Raw genomic sequence first — 20483 nt, 5'->3', positions numbered from 1 at the left:
GGCTCATGTAGATTGATAAATATGGGATATTGTATTCTATACCAGGGTTGGCGTGTGTGGCAAGCCTGAGCTGAGGAGTGGCTAGCATGTCCATTGTGCAGCCAGCAAGCAGGAGGAGCGGAGGACCGGTAGCGGGCCAAGGAGCGGAGGACCGGTAGCGGGCCAAGGAGCGGAGGACCGGTAGCGGGCCAAGGAGCGGAGGACCGGTAGCGGGCCAAGGAGCGGAGGACCGGTAGCGGGCCAAGGAGCGGAGGACCGGTAGCGGGCCAAGGAGCGGAGGACCGGTAGCGGGCCAAGGAGCGGAGGACCGGTAGCGGGCCAAGGAGCGGAGGACCGGTAGCGGGCCAAGGAGCTGAGGACCGGTAGCGGGCCAAGGAGCGGAGGACCGGTAGCGGGCCAAGGAGCGGAGGACCGGTAGCGGGCCAAGGAGCGGAGGACCGGTAGCGGGCCAAGGAGCGGAGGACCGGTAGCGGGCCAAGGAGCGGAGGACCGGTAGCGGGCCAAGGAGCGGAGGACCGGTAGCGGGCCAAGGAGCGGAGGACCGGTAGCGGGCCAAGGAGCGGAGGACCGGTAGCGGGCCAAGGAGCGGAGGACCGGTAGCGGGCCAAGGAGCGGAGGACCGGTAGCGGGCCAAGGAGCGGAGGACCGGTAGCGGGCCAAGGAGCGGAGGACCGGTAGCGGGCCAAGGAGCGGAGGACCGGTAGCGGGCCAAGGAGCGGAGGACCGGTAGCGGGCCAAGGAGCGGAGGACCGGTAGCGGGCCAAGGAGCGGAGGACCGGTAGCGGGCCAAGGAGCGGAGGACCAGCAAGCTGAGCCACAGAAACTGAGCACAACCAATGCACAATGTACAGAGCCCTTTGGTCCAGTCTCTGTTACTGTGTATTGCAGGGGTACCGTTCTGGCTTTGTTCACTGTGTATTGAGGATGAGTCTTATGACTTTAGAGCAGTGTTTCTCAAGCACGGTCCTCAAGTACCCCCCAGCAGGTCATGTTTTCAGGATTTCCTTAGTCTTTCACAGGTGAGAACTGTGGTGATGCCCTATTCACTGACCATAATTATATCACCTGTGAAAGAAGGAAATCATGAAAACATGACCTGTTATGGGATCTTGAGGACTGCGCTTGAGAATGACTGCTTTAGAGCAATAGGGATGATCACAGGCACCAACAGCGAACAATCCAGAGTAAAAAAAAAAGCCTTCAAAACATTTGACTTATTTTCATGCTTCCCAAGTCACAAGTCATCTGGGTGGCCCTAGCACCTTCAATGACCAACCAGCCTGGACTGGTGGGGTGTAGGGGGGAGATCAATCAAGGCAGAAGCCAACAAAGACTATCCCAATAACTCAGCAATAGTATTGTAAGGTTCCCTTTATGATTTGCTCAGTCTTAAAGGAAATCTGTAACCAGTGTCACCTGCACTAACCTGTCGATACCGACAGGTAGTGCAGGTGACACTGATGACAATGGTACTCTCACCTTGTCCCGTTCCGTGGCGGGGATCTCTGGTAATCTTGTCAATTAGAGTCAGCTCCGGGAACGCGGCTTGGGGCATGGGCAGGATTTAGTGACGTCACCACTGCTGTTCTCTAGCAGCGGGACCCAGCAGGGAGCAGCAGCGGTGACTTCACTAAGCTCTGCCCTTCCCCCAAGCAGCTGCTGCTCTGCTGGGTCTTGCAGCAGCGGTGACAAAATCCCCGCGGAGATCCCCGCATCAGAACGGGACAAGGTGAGTACCGTTGTCATCAGTGTCACGTGCACTACCTTTCGGTACCGAAAGGTTAGTGCAGGTGACACTGGTGAAAGATTTCTTATAAACTAAACCAGGTATGAACTTGTCACCCATGCTACTAAACCAGTGAGGTCAATCAGCTACATAGGTCTGGTCTGATCACTGCCCATGGGTAATATTAGTCAACGTTCATATCTTTATCACATTAGGCAAAAGGAATTAAAAGCAAGAGGTTCAAACACAGGGAAAACTAATCTGTCTGTTGGATTTTTTTTTTTTGCTTTATTTGATTTATTCCAGCACAGCTACATCCATGTGTTTCATTACTGTAACTAGGTCATATGATCACCAGCTTGATTCACTGAAAAACAGTGTTTGATGTGTCCCAGGAAGTGGTCATTCCTGGGTGAGCTGACTTCCGGTTAACTACAGGATGAGAAAATCTATAAGATTCTTCTGGCTGCTCACAGACCCCGGCCAGCTCTTTCTGTATATTACTGCTACTATAGTACACCTCCCCTGATGCAGTTTCACATGTTTTTTCCCCAACAATTTTGCTTTGAATTTCCTGAAATCACAAGAAAATAGCACTATTTTACGTCAAATGCACAAACCATAGTAAAAAATTACTACAAGGAGTTTGGAAAATTACAGCAAAAATACAGGCAATATGCTGTAAAAAATGCAACACATGAACATAGCCTGAAAACTAGGGATCGACCGATTATCGGTATCGGCAATTACCTTCCGGATAATGCCCCGCACCGCTGCTGCCCCATTGCCTCCCCCATCCCCGGTTTTATAATTACCTGTTCCCGGGGCCAGAGCTACTTCTGGCTCCTGCGGTGTCCTGCGTTATGCTGTACAATGACGAGTTACGTCCTCAACGCGACGTCACCGTCTGTGCATACAGTGACAGCTCAGGAAGCCGTCAGAGCCAGAAGTAGCGCGGACCCCGGGAACAGGTAATTATAAAACTGGGGATGGGGCAGCGGTTAAACTTAGGACCGCAGGGGAGAGAAGCGGGCAGCGGCGGTCTCTGGGCAGGGGAGGGGTGCAGCGGCGGTGGTAGCGCGGACCCCAGGAACAGGTGATTATAGAACGGGGATGGTATAGGCTATGGAGCAGCGGCAGTGGTTAAACTCAGGACAGGCAGGGGGGAGAGAGGCGGGCGGCAGTCCCTGGCCCCGAAAAAGCCGCTGCAGTTCATTGATTTAAAGCATCCGCTTTAAATAATTGATCTGCAGCGGCTTCTGTGGGGCTGGGGAATTAGTGGTGAAATAGCCGATAAGTTATCAGCCGGAAAGTCTACCGATTATCGGTATCGGCCCTAAAAAAAAATCTATATCGGTCGATCCCTACTGAAAACATCAAATATTCATTAAACATCTATATTGTGATTATAGGTCAAATCCCTTTTACAATTTTAGCAATAATTCTCTATAAAAATGCACCAATAAGTGACACCAATATCTACTTCCATACTTTCCCATGATCACCCACCAGTTTATCATTTCAGTATTTGTAAGTAGACCAGATTTGCTACTTAAGGGATATTTGGTTCCACAATATATTACCCATACTTCTCTCCTTAGACTCTAACCTCACCAAAAGCCAATTTTGGGTGGTGGTCTCTAAGAGGTTTCTTGGTAGATTGGTTCACTTCTATATAGATGTGATTTTGCATTGCCCTTGAGGAACTCTTTATTCTAGTGGTTTGTGCTACTTCTTTTCCTGTAAGATTTCAAAGTTATTTTGAAACCTAAGGAATCAGAAACCGTGACAAAGCAAATGTGAAATCTGACTCACTGAGAAGATAATCGGTATGAGAGAGCACCTGTGTGGGAAGGTGTAAGTAGTGTGCAGCTCTCTCCATTTGTTTAGGGGGAGGAAACACATGGATGGTAAGTAAAAGGGATCCATCAGGATTAATTACACAGAAGATCTGTCAAAACTGCCCACAGTAATATAGAAGCCACCATGCTATTTTGACCATGGTCCTAATGTGTTTGACCATCACAACACCTTTTTGTCAATAGTTAAGCTGAACAAAGAGCAAAATATGTCCCTAAAGTCACGTTTTAACATAAGGATACTAACACAGCATACACTACAAGATATTGGAGATCATGGGAATTAGTTACCCACATTAATTTAGTTTGCAGTGTGAATTATATATTCTATGTCCATTGCTTTAACTGTATAACAGCTTAAAAATAAAATAAAAAAAAGTCCTGAATTTGTAACAAAGATCACAATCTATTATTCTTAATAGCAATGCAGTTGTCTGTTACAGTCTATTGTGGTGACATCCCATACTTTTAGTGTATGTAGTCTTTAGGGAAGTGTTATATTGCTTTAATAATCTCAGTAATAGTTTAGTCGGCTGTAGGCTTCTGTATACTAATCCACCCTATATAGGGAGCTGACCAATACTAACCGCATAGCTTGGAATATTTACACATTGTCTTCCAACAATTTTGATCTTTTAATGCTACAAAGTGTTATTTTTTTTTATATCAGGCTCAATGTGTATTGTGACTTTTACACAGTGTGTGTGGCTGTGTGCACAAAGAGGGTTTACAGCCAACACCTTAAAGTTGCACCGCTCTTCTCCGTGATGGATCGCAGAACCTGTGCCAAGTGGTCCTTAATTGCCTGGTGATACACTGGGTTCATTTAAGGTCTGAACTGAGCACAAGGTCTGAGGCTATGAATAGCTGAAAATGAAACCATTGGTAGGATGAAAGAAAAGCAGGGCCATTTCCTGCTCTAACTTTGAGAAACACAAAAAAAAAAAAAAGTTGTCAGTCAGGAGAACTCTATAAAAGGCCGCCTGGCTTTGTTGTTTTTTGCTAACTTATTTCACTCTATATTTGATCAATGTGATCTGCAACCTGTGATTCTTGTGAAACCAAAAGGCCCAAACCATGAAAGCTGCAGATAGCTGTGTCATGCTGGGAGCTACATTGCAGGAGCCACAGGTTGGAGACCACTGATTGATAGCAGCCTAATGCTGATAGATCGCAGCAATACTTCCTGGGGAACATTTATTACATCTGTATCTAGTCCTTAGCATAACATTTCTAGTTATGAAGCAGCAGATCATACTGATCAATAAACACAAAGGGGGGCATTTATCATTGTAGGTGTGAGTATCATTTGTCTTCACTTTTTTTGTCTGCTGATAATGTGTAGGCGCACCAAATTAAATGGTCGCAGAGCATTTGATAAATTTCATGCAGGTAAACATTTTCTGAAATTTTACTATTCACATAGACCATAAAGCTAAGCCAAGTCTGGGCTGGTGTAGTTTAGAGACTGTTCAGTGGCTTTGCGCCTTTTTACAAAAGGGCACAGCTCATAAAACCCTTCCGTATCATGTGTATTACCAAAATCAGTGGATTGCAACTCAATCAGTAGAAATGTGTAAACCAAAAGGCGCAAAAAAGGCACAAATTAACCATACTTGCGCTTTTCTAGACACAAAAACAGTCTAAAAGATAATGATAAATGTCGGCCAAAGTGCAAAATGGGCTGATTTACACGATTTCATATTATCTTACATTCACATTACTTTACTAGGATCCAAAATGAGTCCAGAGCTATTGACAATATGAACTTCCACCTTTACTAGTCCGTGCACCAAAAGTAAAAAAAACTCTGTAGAAAAACAACCAAGAACAACAAAGATACAAAACTAAGACTAGGCAGCGGAAACTTGGATACAGCTAAAGTTGTTTAGGTTCATTAGGCTAGGTTCAAACGTCAGAATTTACATGCGATGTGCACACGGCAGAATTTCCGTGCCAGATATTTCCGGCACGGAAATTCCATTTTTCGTATCCGCACAAAGAATGAACACGTTCATTCTTTCTGTGGAATCCACACTGAATGCATAGCAGTCTATGAGACAGCGCATTCCTGTTTGGTCCTAGCGCCTGCATATTATGCCAGCGCCACGCAATTTGCAGAATGACCGCACGGAGAATCTCTGTGTGGACATTCAGACATGTGAACATAGAGATGTAGAGGACTCGTCAATGTGCACAGGAAGAAAATGAAGCACAAGGAGGAAGTTCACAGCTGTATAATGACAGTGATGTCTGGGATCCTGCACTATTGTTTTTTTTATATTAGGTTTAAAAAGTCTGGGGTGAAGAAAATACTTTGTGCAGTGACTGTAGGGCAATATGGTGGGCCAATCAATGCCAGTATATAAAGTAACTGTAAGTAATGTATTCCATGAGGGATGGGCATAGTGGTTTAATGACAACCACCTGAAATAAAGGAGGAATGATTATAAGAGTATTTAGATGCTCGAGTATTTTCTTTGAGTGCAACAGCTGAAAGGTGACAACCGCTTCAGCAAACTCAAAATAACGTGAAAGCAGTTGTCACATCAATAGGTTAGGGCAACAGTTAAAATAATAAATACAAATGGCCTATGTTAAAAATAAAGCTGAAAATGATCCACAGATACTGCTTCCCACCAAATGAATACCAAATACACAAAAACCAAGTTGATAATTTAAAACTGCAAACAACGCATTTCAAGTCTGAAAAAGATTGCCAGGCAAGTGCATTAAGAAGTTCATTCAAACTAATTTTAGCACGTTCCCTATAAGCTTGTTATTTGTGCAAACTTCCCTATCCACTTACCTAACAAATAGTCTTCCGATTCAAAATGCATTATTTGGTGCTGTTCCTAATAATTCAGCAAAAACAAAACAAAACAATTTAACACTTGTGTACTTCATATCCGTTTGGGGAGAAGAGCTAACTATGCATGCAAGTTCTCCATAAATCACAATCATTGACGTATCTAAACTCAGCTAAGATTGGGACCTGCTCAACAGAAAACCATGACCATCATTTTAAGCTGCTTTCTCCATAGAAATTGTTGAAAGTCACAATTTGAGAGTATTTTTTCCTGCATTAAGAAATGAGCACTCATATGTAGGTAAAAAAATAAAAAATTTAAAAACTCTAACACAAAGTTAAGCTACAGGAACCAATAAACTGATTTGTTTTTTCTCTTTTAATCGGCAGAACACAAAGTAATTTACTTCTAATGGCTACAGCATTGTGTCGAATGTGTTATACACCATCCCAGACAAAGAAGTTATTGCAGCTGTCCAGACACTGTTAGATCTTACTGCCTGCTACAATTGAGGGTCACCCAAGGCTAAATAAACCAGGCCAGACTAATCATCAAGTCCATAATAAGCATACTATTATATTCTCAAAAACATATTGTCATGTACTACTGTACGATTAGGACCATATAACATTAGAAAATTACAGGAAAGCTAACAAAACTTTCATCAACACTTTTCCCTTTACTACTGAGGTCCAAAGTCAAGTTAGACGTCAGGTTCTTTATCTGTAAACTCAATTGAGCAACCTACAGCCAAGTGACTGAACACTGACCATTGACCGAGCTGACTCATACTAAGCATAAAATGCAAAACAAGCCCAATCACTCACAAAGAGCTCTTCCAGCTAAGGCTTCAGACTATAGATTCGTTCTTATTTTAAGGAACAAGGTAACATGTTTTAGGAGGTTCCAAACCAGTCAAAGCAAAATCTGCTCTTCTGTGTCAGATATATTAGAATAGGAAGGATGCCCATCCAGGGTAAGTTACCACACTGCCAGAGACATGGTTGCAATGTTTAGAGGCGGAACTCCAGCAGAATGTACACAAACAACTATATACATCAGATGGAAGAGAGAAATCTGAAAGTCAAGAAGAGGATGCTGGGTGGTAGTTGATCTTTATGGAGCTTCCATTTTAATCCTGATTAAACAATTTGGCACATTATACATCCCTTTCTGACCATCTGCAACAGTCTTCCCAAACCTGTGGCTCTCCAGGCATTGCAAAATGCAACTTTTACCATGCCTGCACACTGGGAGCTGTGGTTTTGAATCAGCTGGAAAGCTATAGGTCAGGGACTGCTAAGCTACTAGGTGAGGTGTCCTAACTTTCATACTGCCAGAAATAAATTGCGACTAACATGGGCTTAGAACACCAGAAATATTGGTTACAATAGAGTTGGGGCAATGCATTAGGGCCAAGAGCACTAATCCTAAAGTCATGTTAGTCTTTCCAATCACTTGTTTCAGGGGGAAATCAAAATAATTATTCAAAGTTGGCCACACAGCCTAGGTGGGAGCAAGCTATTTTACCTTGTTACCTCTTGTATGAATGAAACTGCCTTTTATTACAGTGGGAGCCATAGTACTGCATATATAAAAGTCATATCGCATTGAAAGCTTTCACATCTACTCCTATGCCCAGAAAAGATCTGATGGCTTTAGTATAGGATGTTAAATCAAAGCATCACTATACAACATACAACACTGCAGAATTTACACCTCAATGTTGTCCTTGGTCACAGTGTTCCCTTGTAAGTGCACATTAGAGCAAGACTTATTTTTTTCAGTCCTGTCTATAAGAGGTCAGAGCTCCATCTGGTTAGGACACATTCTTGGATAATGAAAGACGCAAATCTTGTAAAATCAGACTAGATGCAAAACCCTAAAAGGTAAGCTGAGAAATATTCTTTGTAGAAGACCAGTTATCATGAAACTTCATCTCTGCAAGTCACCAGACCACGTGCAAGAGCACCTCACTTTCCTGCAGCGCTGCAATCTCACCAAGTTGCTGCTCATGGTGAAAGTCCTTCAAAGCTACAAGTGTCAATTATGTTGTGTGAACATATCAAATTCTGACCTATCATAGGAAATACACTCACTGGGTGATGTTTATCAAGTAGCACAGTTGCCCATAGCAACCAGATTGTTTCATTAAAAAAAAAAAAGTCCCCTAAAAAAAAAATAGCAAACCGATTGGTTGCTTAGGGCAACTGCACCGTACATCACCACCACTATGTTAGGTTGTAACAAGAGTATAAGGCCCACTTCCTTTACCAGATACTAATCTGTCAAGTCTGGATGACACAATGTCAATGATACTGTATCTAAGCAGAATTATGGCAGGAGGGGAGGTACTTTTCACCAGCCCAGTTAATTTTCTTTACATACAGATATCATCACAATGTAGAAAAGGCTTCATTCCCAGAGAGTCATCAGCTGACTAACCCTTCAGGCCTACTCACTGTGACAGAACTGAGTCAACAAGCAGGATGACGGCCTATAACTACACATCCAGCATAAGAGGAGTAAATGACAGCCACCCTGGGGGGCCCTGCTGAGCCCATATAAACTCCTATGGCTCCTTCTTTCTAGGACTCTTTCAGCCTTCACTATTTTACAAGGACATTCCACTACAATATAAGGACTTTATGGAAACGCAATATTGTTAGGACCTCTCTCGAAGGCTGCAATAGTTTATACCATAACATTTTTTTGGGAAAAATAAAATTATAAGTCAGATCTTACAAAAGTAAAACTTTGTTCCTACAGGGCCATCTCAGGGCCTATACTACTACAATGCAGTGTTTCCAAACTTTTGTCTCTCCAGATGTTTTACAACTACAGCTCCCAGTATGCAAGCAAAGAACATCCTGCAATTTGATTATTCCTTTTTAAAGCAGTCATCTCAACCTGCAGTTATTGTTAAACTACAATTACCAGCATGCCCTGACATCACTTGCAGCTACTGGAAAACTACAACTCCTAGTAAGCCCTGACAGAAGCTATTGCAACTTTTTTTTTTATCCTTTTAGCAGTGAACTCCAACTTGCAGCTGTTGCAAAACTACATGCCATAGATGCTGAAATACAACTCCCAGCATGTCTTGCCAGTCTTCGGCATCCTACGGTTCCATACCGGTTGCAAAACTGGTCTCTTGAGTCAACACTGGCTGCAAAACTACAACTATCAGCATGCCTGCATGCTGGGAGTTGAAATTTTGCACCAGCTTAAAGCATAACAAGTTACGGAATGCTGCTTTAACATATCGGGCTTGCATGCTGATGGACCCTAAGACCAATAACATCTCAAACAACCGGTGATGGGTACCAACATCGCAGGCGCACATGCGGTAACACCACAACACCGATAGTGTCTGGGCAGGTATACCAACTTCTGGAAGGCTTCTTGCTGCAGTGGGTTGGAGGCAAGAGACAAGCCGGATCCTTACTGCCCCATTCTGTGGGTAATGCAGTGAGCATTCTCTGAGGGGGCGCCTCTTCAGAGCTGGATGTGGTGATCACCATCGATGTGTTTCTATGGGACGACGAGCCAGTAGTCAGTAGGTAGTCAGGACACACACGTTGTCAGCCAAAAATAAAAAACAGAAGAGGGGTGATCCGTGACCTCTCAGGGACCCAGGTCATCCAGTGCCTACAAGTAGAAAGTGATGGATCCTTCTATAGGGGGACACGTCCAGAAGATACCATATACTCCGGGTCATCAGAGGGGGGCCGCAATCTGTAGCCCTTCAGCACTGCTTGGGTGGGGGATAGCCGTGATACAGAACACGATGAATGATGATGAGAGTGATAATCCAGTCATTGAGGAGGACGATGAGAAACCCTGTTCCACCAAGTGCAATAGGCCAGGGCCAGGCGCTGGGCCTTATCTTTGGGGAAGCATGCTACCTGATGGGAGCGGATAGACAAGGCACGGGAGGCTCCGCTCCACACTCCGCCAGTCCTGAGCCCCAGGATCCAGGGCAAGGTGAACGCGGGTCATGGAAGGTCACGTCCCGGAGACTGGGCGCCGCACACACCCGGGAGAGGAGGCGTAGGAGGCCTAGGCCGCTGGCCGGACGATGTGTGCAGGGTGACGGGAGGGATCGCTGGATGTCCCGGGCCGGATGAGCACAATCCCCGGCTCTGTAAACTCTTGTGCTCTTCTAGGTCTGAGGCTCCACACCCTGGGATGTACCACTGCAGCCACCAGCGCGGGGGGGAGAGGAGGCGCGTCACAGACACAATAATAGGTGACTTCCTCAGGCCCGGCCCAGCCCTCTCGGCCGCCCCCCCTCTGCCTCCTCCTCGGACGGTGGTGCTGGTGGCGGCGGGCTGTGTGTGATATCCGCGGCCGCCTCCCGCAGCTTCACACCATTTATAGTAACGTAAGCGGATCTGTGTCAGGAGGGGGCGCACTCCCGCCCAGAGTGCGCGCGGCCGATGCTTCCGTTTCAAAACGGGCGGGAAACAAAAAAAAAAAAAAACACCCCCTCCTCCCCTCGGAAAAAAAAAAAACCACCGCGATATATCGCGACAACCCCCGGGCGGCCTCTATCTGTCAGAGCGGCCCGCTGGGTGTGAGACGCAGGACGGCCATTCCCGCTTCCCGCCGATAGCAGACGGCTGCCGGTAAGAATACATTCTTAATGGAAACGGCAGCGCTGGGAGCTTCCGAAGCCTCCCCTGGCTGAGCTCCGCTCTACAAGCCGGGCTGTGTGGGCGGTGAGGAGGAGGAGGGCTCAGGCTGAACTGACAGAGACATGTTTGATTCTGCTGAGTCACCCGCCCGTCTCTGAGGCGCTCGGCGGACGTGTCCAACTGCGGGAGGGCGGGAACACAGGAGAGGGGGGAGGGGGAGCGCCAGCACTGCCCCAAGCTGCACCAACGCCTTAGCAACAACGAGCCCATTGGCTGGCGCGCACAGCGGGAACGGGACAGGCTGAGCCGTCATTGGCTGGGGAGCCTGGCCGACGAGAGCTGATTGGCTGCCGGCGTAGGGACTCCGTGAAGCAGCTGATAAAGCAGCAAGTGAAACAGGCGCAACCATGGGGGAGTTTACAGGAGAGAACCTGATCTCGCAGTGCGAGTATCCTGCACCCCAACTCTGTCACATGACACAAAACCCTGCACCCCATCTGTGACGGGACAGAAATAGTCTCCCCATCTCTGCCCCTACATTGACACGACAGAAATAGTGCCCCCCATCTCTGCCCCTACATTGACACGACAGACTGTCCCCCCTCCCTACACTGACAGGACAGAAATGGTGCCCTCCATCTCTGTGACAGGACAGAAATAGTGCCCCCCATCTCTGACAGGACAGAGATACAGCCCCTACACTGAAAGGGCCAAGACAGTGCCCCCCCCCTTTACACTGACAGGAAACAACCCCCCCCAACACACACACTGACAGGACAGAGACTGCCCCCCACACATTGACAGGAGAGGAAACATCCCCCCCCCCTACACTGAAAGGGCCAAGACAGTGCCCCCTACACCGACAGGACAGAGACTGCCCCCCCCCCCCCTTTACACTGACAGGAAACAACCCCCCCAACACACACACTCACAGGACAGAGACTGCCCCCCCACACACTGACAGGAGAGGAAACATCCCCCCCCCCCTACACTGAAAGGGCCAAGACAGTGCCCCCCCCCCTTTACACTGACAGGAAACAACAACCCCCCCCCCCCCCCAACACACACACACTGACAGGACAGAGACTGCCCCCCCACACACACTGACAGGAGAGGAAACATCCCCCCCTACACTGAAAGGGCCAAGACAGTGCCCCCTACACCGACAGGACAGAGACTGCCCCCCCCTTTACACTGACAGGAAACAACCCCCCCCCCCCCTTTACACTGACAGGAACCCCCCCACACACACACACTGACAGGACAGAGACTGCCCCCCCCCCCACAGGACAGAGACTGCCCCCCCCCTACACTGACAGGACAGAGACTGCCCCCCCCCTACGCTGACAGGACAGAGACTGCCCCCCCCTACGCTGACAGGACAGAGACTGCCCCCCCCTACGCTGACAGGACAGAGACTGCCCCCCCCCCTCTACGCTGACAGGACAGAGACTGCCCCCCCCTACGCTGACAGGACAGAGACTGCCCCCCCCCTACGCTGACAGGACAGAGACTGCCCCCCCCCTACGCTGACAGGACAGAGACTGCCCCCCCCCACGCTGACAGGACAGAGACTGCCCCCCCTACGCTGACAGGACAGAGACTGCCCCCCCCCCCTACGCTGACAGGACAGAGACTGCCCCCCCCCCCCCTACGCTGACAGGACAGAGACTGCCCCCCCCCCCCCCTACGCTGACAGGACAGAGACTGCCCCCCCCCTACGCTGACAGGACAGAGACTGCCCCCCCCCCCCCTACGCTGACAGGACAGAGACTGCCCCCCCCCCCCTACGCTGACAGGACAGAGACTGCCCCCCCCCCTACGCTGACAGGACAGAGACTGCCCCCCCCCACGCTGACAGGACAGAGACTGCCCCCCCCTACGCTGACAGGACAGAGACTGCCCCCCCCCTACGCTGACAGGACAGAGACTGCCCCCCCCCCCTACGCTGACAGGACAGAGACTGCCCCCCCCCTACGCTGACAGGACAGAGACTGCCCCCCCCCCCCCTACGCTGACAGGACAGAGACTGCCCCCCCCCCCTACGCTGACAGGACAGAGACTGCCCCCCCCCCCTACGCTGACAGGACAGAGACTGCCCCCCCCCCCTACGCTGACAGGACAGAGACTGCCCCCCCCCCTACGCTGACAGGACAGAGACTGCCCCCCCCCCTACGCTGACAGGACAGAGACTGCCCCCCCCCTACGCTGACAGGACAGAGACTGCCCCCCCCTACGCTGACAGGACAGAGACTGCCCCCCCCTACGCTGACAGGACAGAGACTGCCCCCCCCCCCCCCTACGCTGACAGGACAGAGACTGCCCCCCCTACGCTGACAGGACAGAGACTGCCCCCCCCCCCCCTACGCTGACAGGACAGAGACTGCCCCCCCCCCCCTACGCTGACAGGACAGAGCCTGCCCCCCCCCCCTACGCTGACAGGACAGACTGCCCCCCCCCCCCTACGCTGACAGGACAGAGACTGCCCCCCCCCCCCCTACGCTGACAGGACAGAGACTGCCCCCCCCCTACGCTGACAGGACAGAGACTGCCCCCCCCCCCCTACGCTGACAGGACAGAGACTGCCCCCCCCCCCCTACGCTGACAGGACAGAGACTGCCCCCCCCCCCTACGCAGACAGGACAGAGACTGCCCCCCCCCTACGCTGACAGGACAGAGACTGCCCCCCCCCCTACGCTGACAGGACAGAGACTGCCCCCCCCCCTACGCTGACAGGACAGAGACTGCCCCCCCCCCTACGCTGACAGGACAGAGACTGCCCCCCCCCCTACGCTGACAGGACAGAGACTGCCCCCCCCCTACGCTGACAGGACAGAGACTGCCCCCCCCTACGCTGACAGGACAGAGACTGCCCTCCCCCTACGCTGACAGGACAGACTGCCCCCCCCCCTACACTGACAGGACAGAGACTGCCCCCCCTACAGGATAGGAAATACCCCCCCCCCCCACAGGACAGAGACTGCCCCCTCCACACTGACAGGAAAGGAACCCCCCCCCCCCGCACACTGACAGGACAGAGACTGTCCCCCCCCCCCTTTACAGAAGAGGCAACAATCCCCCACACACACTGACAGGACAGAGACTGTCCCCCCTTACAGGAGAGGAAACACCCCCCCACACACACACTGACAGGACAGAGACTGCCCCACCCCCTGACAGGACAGAGACTGCCCCCCTCACACACTGACAGGAAAGGAAACCCCCCCCCCCCCCACACTGACAGGACAGAGACTGTCCCCCCCCCTTACAGAAGAGGCAACAATCCCCCACACACACTGACAGGACAGAGACTGTCCCCCATTACAGGAGAGGAAACACCACACACACACTGACAGGACAGAGACTGCCCCACCCCCTGACAGGACAGGGACTGCCCCCCCAACAAACACTGACAGGAGAGGAAACATCCCCCCCTACACTGACAGGAAAGAGACTGCCCCCCGACAGGACAGAGACTGTCCCCCCAACAAACAGTGACAGGAGAGGAAACATCCCCCCCCCCTACACTGACGGGACAGAGACTGCCCCCCCTACACTGACTGGACAGAGACTGCCCCCCTTACACTGACAGGAGAGGAAACAACCCCCCTACACTGACCTGACAGGACAGAGACTGCCCCCCCCTTACAGGAGAGGAAACAAACCCCACACACACTGACAGGACAGAGACTGCCCCCCCCCCCACACTGACAGGAGAGGAAACATTCCGGCAACACTGACAGGAGAGGAAACCCCCCCCCCACACACACTCTAACAGGACAGATATTGCCACCCCCCTCTACACTGACAGGACAGATATTTCCCCCCCCCCCCCCTACACTGACAGGTAAGAGACTGCACCCCCAACACTGACAGGTAAGAGACTGCACCCCCAACACTGACAGGTAAGAGACTGCGCGCCCCCCCCCTCTACACTGACAGGACAGAGACTGCCCCCCCACACTGGCAGGAGAGGAAACATTTCCCCCCCCCCCCCTTACACTGGAGAGGAAACATCCCCCCTCTACACTGACAGGACAGATATTGCCCCCCCCCCCCCACACTGGCAGGACAGATATTGCCCCCCCCCACACTGACAGGACAGATATTGCCTCCCCTACACTGACAGGACAGATACTGCCCCCCCCATACACTGAAACAGAGACTGACCCCCCCCCCCCCCCACACACACACACTGACAGGACAGAGACTGCCCCCCCACACTGACAGGATAGAGACTGCCCCCCCCCCCTCGCTACACTGACGGGACAGGGACAGTGTCTCCCCCCCCCCTCGCTACACTGACGGGACAGGGACAGTGTCCCCCCCCCCCCCCTACAGTGACGGGACAGGGACAGTGCCCCCCCCCCCCCCGGACAGGGACAGTGCCCCCCCCCCCCCCCCCCGGACAGGGACAGTGCCCCCCCCCCCCCGGACAGGGACAGTGCCCCCCCCCCTACAGTGACGGGACAGGGACAGTGCCGCCGCCCCCGCCCCCCCCCCCCCCTACAGTGACGGGACAGTGCCCCCCCCTACAGTGACGGGTACAGGGACAGTGCCCCCCCCTACAGTGACGGGTACAGGGACAGTGCCCCCCCCCCCCCCCTACAGTGACGGGACAGGGACAGTGCCCCCCCTACAGTGACGGGACAGGGACAGTGCCCCCCCCCCCCCCCTACAGTGACTGGACAGGGACAGTGCCCCCCCCCCCCCCTACAGTGACGGGACAGGGACTTTGTACCCCAATACCATTCACTAACTCTCCTACCTAAGTCACACCACTAGCAGCCCAAAACCACAAAACCATGCCATATAGCACAAGGTGATGGCTCAACACAAGCTACCCCTACAGCACCATACAACTGACCACTCTTTACTGGATGACCATAATGGTGAGAACACGCTAGTGGTGACGACTGAAACCTATATACACACCAGCACCTGTGTCCCGTACCAATTATGTCCACAGGTGACACCTCAGATGTACAGATCTTCACCACTGTCATGTTTACAATCACAGCGACTTACATGCTCACATACAGATGTATAAAGGTGCTGTTCACACTGGCTTATTTCCCTTTTTGTATGATCTCTGTTACTTATAGAAGGTGAAACACAACTGAACACAAACAGATGTGCTCTCTCAATAGTATCCATCAGGATTTATTTGTAAAAATTGATACATGGGGAGAGTTATCAAAATTGGTGCAGTGGAAAAGTTATCCAGTTGATCATTGCAACTAGAGATGAGCGAACTTACAGTAAATTCGATTCGTCACGAACTTCTCGACTCAGCAGTTGATTACTTTTCCTGCATAAATTAGTTCAGCTTTCAGGTGCTCCGGTGGGCTGGAAAAGGTGGATACAGTCCTAGGAAAGAGTCTCCTAGGACTGTATCCACCTTTTCCAGCCCACGGAAGCACCTGAAAGCTGAACTAACTTATGCAGGAAAAGTCATCAACTGCCGAGCCAAGAAGTTCGTGACAAATCAAATTTACTGTAAGTTCGCTCATCTCTAATTGCAACCAATCAGATCAACTCTTTAATTTTGTAAAAGGCCTCTGAAAAACTGGTCAGCTTTTCCTTTGCTACAGTTTTAATACATTTTCCCAACAGTCACTACCATATTATCCCATAGAGAAAGCAACACCATGTACAAGAGGAGGGCCCCACGCTGACATGGTGTGGCGACTGCCACATCCAATCAGCAGCCTTGGCTGTCATACTCTATAATCGGGAAAAGAAAGCAACTCCTGGAGCCAACAAGCCATCCTCTTCCTCAATCTCCCTGGATGACTGGCCCCTGTGTTCCGCTCCACTGTGGGGTAGGCTCCACTTTAGTGTTGTGAGCCTACCCTGCCCCCCGCATCACAGACACTGCGCTTCCCATCCCTAAGGCTCCTACCAACTAACCACCCCCTGAATTAGCCTCTCCCAGAACTCTTTTCAGCCAGAGGGGAAGAGCGGTTTCTGCACCCCAGTCTTAGCGGCCTGCTTATTTTCTCTCCAGGGCACAGCAAGAGATATGAGGCTTCTCTACAGCTTACATGGTATAAAGGATTGGCCTTTGCCAAGTCCCCCATACACCAACTGGCTCTCTCCAATGAGAAGAGTACTTCCAGAGATACATCAAAATCATACTACCTATCCCACCAGTAGCCTGCTCAGTCCTGTAGAGGGGCAAGACTCCCAAAACATCCATCTACAGGTGGTTGGACCATTCTTCTGGAGGAGACACTGGTTTGACTAAATATTTATAGTCACATTTCGAGGCTCTTGTATGGATCAGCACTTTCTTACAGGGTAGTTACCTTAAGGTGGCACTAAATGTTTTTCCCCTTCTGAAGAAAAGTTCACTTGCATACTTTTTGCCAAACGTAGCATTGCCTGTACGACTCTATACACCAGCTGGGTGTCCTCAGTGATAACCAGTACCAGCCCAGACCTTGATTTCCATATAAAGATTCACAGAAATAGGAAACCGATCTGCCAACTTTAGAAGGTGCTGTCCAAACTTTTGTCTTGAATAAAGCTTCTGTGGCAACTATTATAAATCCAATAAGGAAGAAAATGTAAATGTTGGCACTGCCGCTGGGACGCAAACAGTCTCTGTAGTTATGGAGCAATCACCCACGCTACTCCCGGATCCTCAGCTTGCCCCTGGTGCTAATCCAGAAAATACAGAGCCAACTATTATAAACAATAAAAGGGCTGGGGGTTAGGTGTAGCTGGGCGAGCCGCCTCCATTGCGTGCTGGAGCGCAATATGAATAATAGCCTGAAAGGACAGAACTCTGCACCCACAACATGAAAAACAGTAAGTGACCAATCATTTTAAAGCTCTGCACCCACTATAACCCAGTAGTATACTTGGTTTAGTGCAGGTGAACCAGCAGTAAGATTCTCTAACTTCTCCCTATTTATACATATTGATCCGATGAAGTCAACCATTGTATGGATATGGACTGCACAAAGCCACGGTGTGGGTACCACGGCTCTACTCTTTTCATACATAACACAAGAAGTCACTTCAAACATCTACAAGACCCTTGCCAAATATCACACAGTTGAAAATGGCTTGTTCCTCCTCTGGTTCTTTAAGCACTAACATGTACACTGGTATCACATGATATACAATACTTGTGTGTCACTGCCATTACAGCTCATGACTGTGAGCCCATTAAAATATTAGTGATTGGTCACTTGTGTATATAGTTACAAGGCAAAGGAAGAAAAAAAAAAAAAGTTACTCAGCAAGTTTTTGACCCAGCAGACACTTAAAGGGGTGCTCTGCCCCTAGACATATTATCCCCTACCCCCCCCCCCCCCCCACCCACCCACGATTGCCGTGCAGCACCTGGCATTATGTTTAGAATGCTTGGTGCAGGCAGCTGGGGTCATGACATCACGCCCCCTCCCGTAGACAATGTTCAGAAAGCTGGGTGCTGCACGGAGATAGCGGGGGTCCCAGAGGCCTAACAGAATAGGGGATAAGATGTCTAGGGGCAGAGTGCCCATTTAACGGACTTATACTACCTAAAGTTTTAAAACAACTTCTGACATGTAATAGTGAGGTCAGAAGTTTTGATCGATGAAGATTCGGGTGCCAAGACCCTCACAGATTGCTACAACAAAAGGGCTGTGTGCTGTACCCCTTCTTTTCAGCTTGGCTCTCCTGTCCTGTATTCAATGCAGGTCTATGATAATTCTCAGCACCTTGTTCCCCACCAATTAAAACTTAAGCAGTTTTTAAACCTTTATGTATACCAAGTTCCTTCAAACTGCAGGATTCTTATCTTACACAAAAATCCTTTTAAAGAGTAGCTCCCTCCATGTAAAAAAAAAAAAAAAAGTTTCTGTCCCTGCCTATTGCCCATCTATCCCTAACCCCATCCCTGCCTTTAAACCTTTAAAAATGTTTTTACCACCTTATAAATATCTTTGTCTACTTGGTAGTGTGCTCACTTACCAGGCAGATTTCCCCAAGAGGCGCATCACCACTGATGCCTGCTGGGGGGGGGCCCGACTTCTGCCCTTAGCTCATCTATGCTGCGCTCCCGTCGGGAGATGAGCGGCTAATAGCAGGACAGGCTGCTCTGGGGTCTTCTCCTCCCTGTTTAGCAGTGTAGTGTTATCCAGGTAGGAGGAGTATAGGAGCATCGCCGACCTGCCGTGCTATTCTACAATGCCGGGACCGAAACAAAGTATGGGTAAGTGAAATAAGACCTCACTTACCTGTACAGGACATGCACAGTCCTGGAGCATCAGCGCAGCACTGAGATTCAGTGCCGCACTGCCTCCAGACTGTACATGCTGGGGACAGCCAGCGCACGAGGCCAGGCAGCCAATGTGCGCAGCCCAGGCGTTCACATCGCTCACTCCCGCCTGTCTGACAGGCAGGGAGCGAGCGCAGGCTGACTGAATTCGGACCAAATGCCCGGCCGGGATCGGTCTGAATTCAGCTGTGACGTCACAGCAGGCTGCAGCCGGCCACTAGGAGGGAGACCCCTAGTGGCCGTATTCAAGTGAATAATTTAAACACAAAAATAATAGAAGTATATTAGAGATGTTGTAGTACATAAGTATTAAAAACATAAAAAAAAGTTGACAGTGCCCATTTAAAAAAAAAAAAAAAAAGGTGGTAGATCTGTGCTACTACATACGTGAATTACTTCCAAATGTGTCAGTTTGTAAAGTAAATTGGGGGTAAACCAATGGTCTAACATTTGCCAAAAGGATCTTAAAAGGGGTAAAAAAAAAAAAAAAAAAAACTTTGTCAACTAGTGCCAAAAAGTTACATTTTTAATTACTTCTATTTAAAAATCTTAACCCTTCCAGTACTTATCAGCTGCTGTATTCTCCACAGGAAGTTGTGTAGTTCTTTCCAGTCTGACCACAGTGCTCTCTGCTGACACCTCTGTCAGTGTCAGGAACTGTCCAAAGCAGGAGCAAATCCTCATAGCAAACCTCTTCTACTTTGGACAGTTCCTCACACCGACAGAGGTGGCAGCAGAGAGCACTGGTCCGACTAAAAAGAACTACACAACTTCCTGTGGAGCATACAGCAGCTGATAAGTACTGGAAGGAGAGATTTAAGAGAATTACAAATCTGTTTAATTTTCCAGCACTAGTTGATTTTAAAACATTTTGTTTTCCACCGGAGTACCCCTTTTAAAGCTCATTAACTCAGTCAGTGTCATTGACTCAATTTGCTAATCTGAAAAGACCATGTTTCCCTATCAAGGTAGCTCCAGCTGCGTCAAAACTACAACTCTCAGCATGCCCAGACAGCCTAAGGCTGTCCAGGCATGCTTGGAGTTCTAGTTTTGCAAGAGCTGGAGGCATCCTAGTTAGGAAACACTAGAATAGGCTATATACCTGGAAAGGCACCTGAACACCTAACGTGTACTGGGACACACAGAAAGTTTGGGCACTCTGGACAAAAGGGC

The 20483-nt window shown here is 49.7% G+C and overlaps 1 protein-coding gene across 5 annotated transcripts in view; it reads right to left on the bottom strand.

Annotated features, from left to right (window-relative positions):
* LOC130294527 (dual specificity tyrosine-phosphorylation-regulated kinase 1B-like) overlaps nt 1–20483 on the bottom strand; it is a 113947-nt gene that overhangs the window by 35851 nt on the left and 57613 nt on the right. Inside the window, exon 3 of one of the 5 annotated variants that reach the window (XM_056544456.1) lies at nt 6395–6440. The exons of 3 other annotated variants lie outside the window; for them this stretch is intronic. In XM_056544456.1, the coding sequence (XP_056400431.1) occupies nt 6395–6425 (31 nt within the window). In that variant the 5' untranslated portion in view covers nt 6426–6440. Of the gene's footprint in view, nt 1–6394; nt 6441–9786; nt 10845–20483 lie in introns of those variants that run through there. One more of the 5 variants, XM_056544455.1, reaches the window with a different exon arrangement.

The sequence above is a fragment of the Hyla sarda genome, chromosome 10 (genome assembly GCF_029499605.1).
Source record: "Hyla sarda isolate aHylSar1 chromosome 10, aHylSar1.hap1, whole genome shotgun sequence".
In the NCBI taxonomy this organism is placed as follows: Eukaryota; Metazoa; Chordata; class Amphibia; order Anura; family Hylidae; genus Hyla; species Hyla sarda.
Note: the sequence above shows the minus strand (reverse complement) of the source record. Positions and strands in the feature narration are given on the sequence as shown.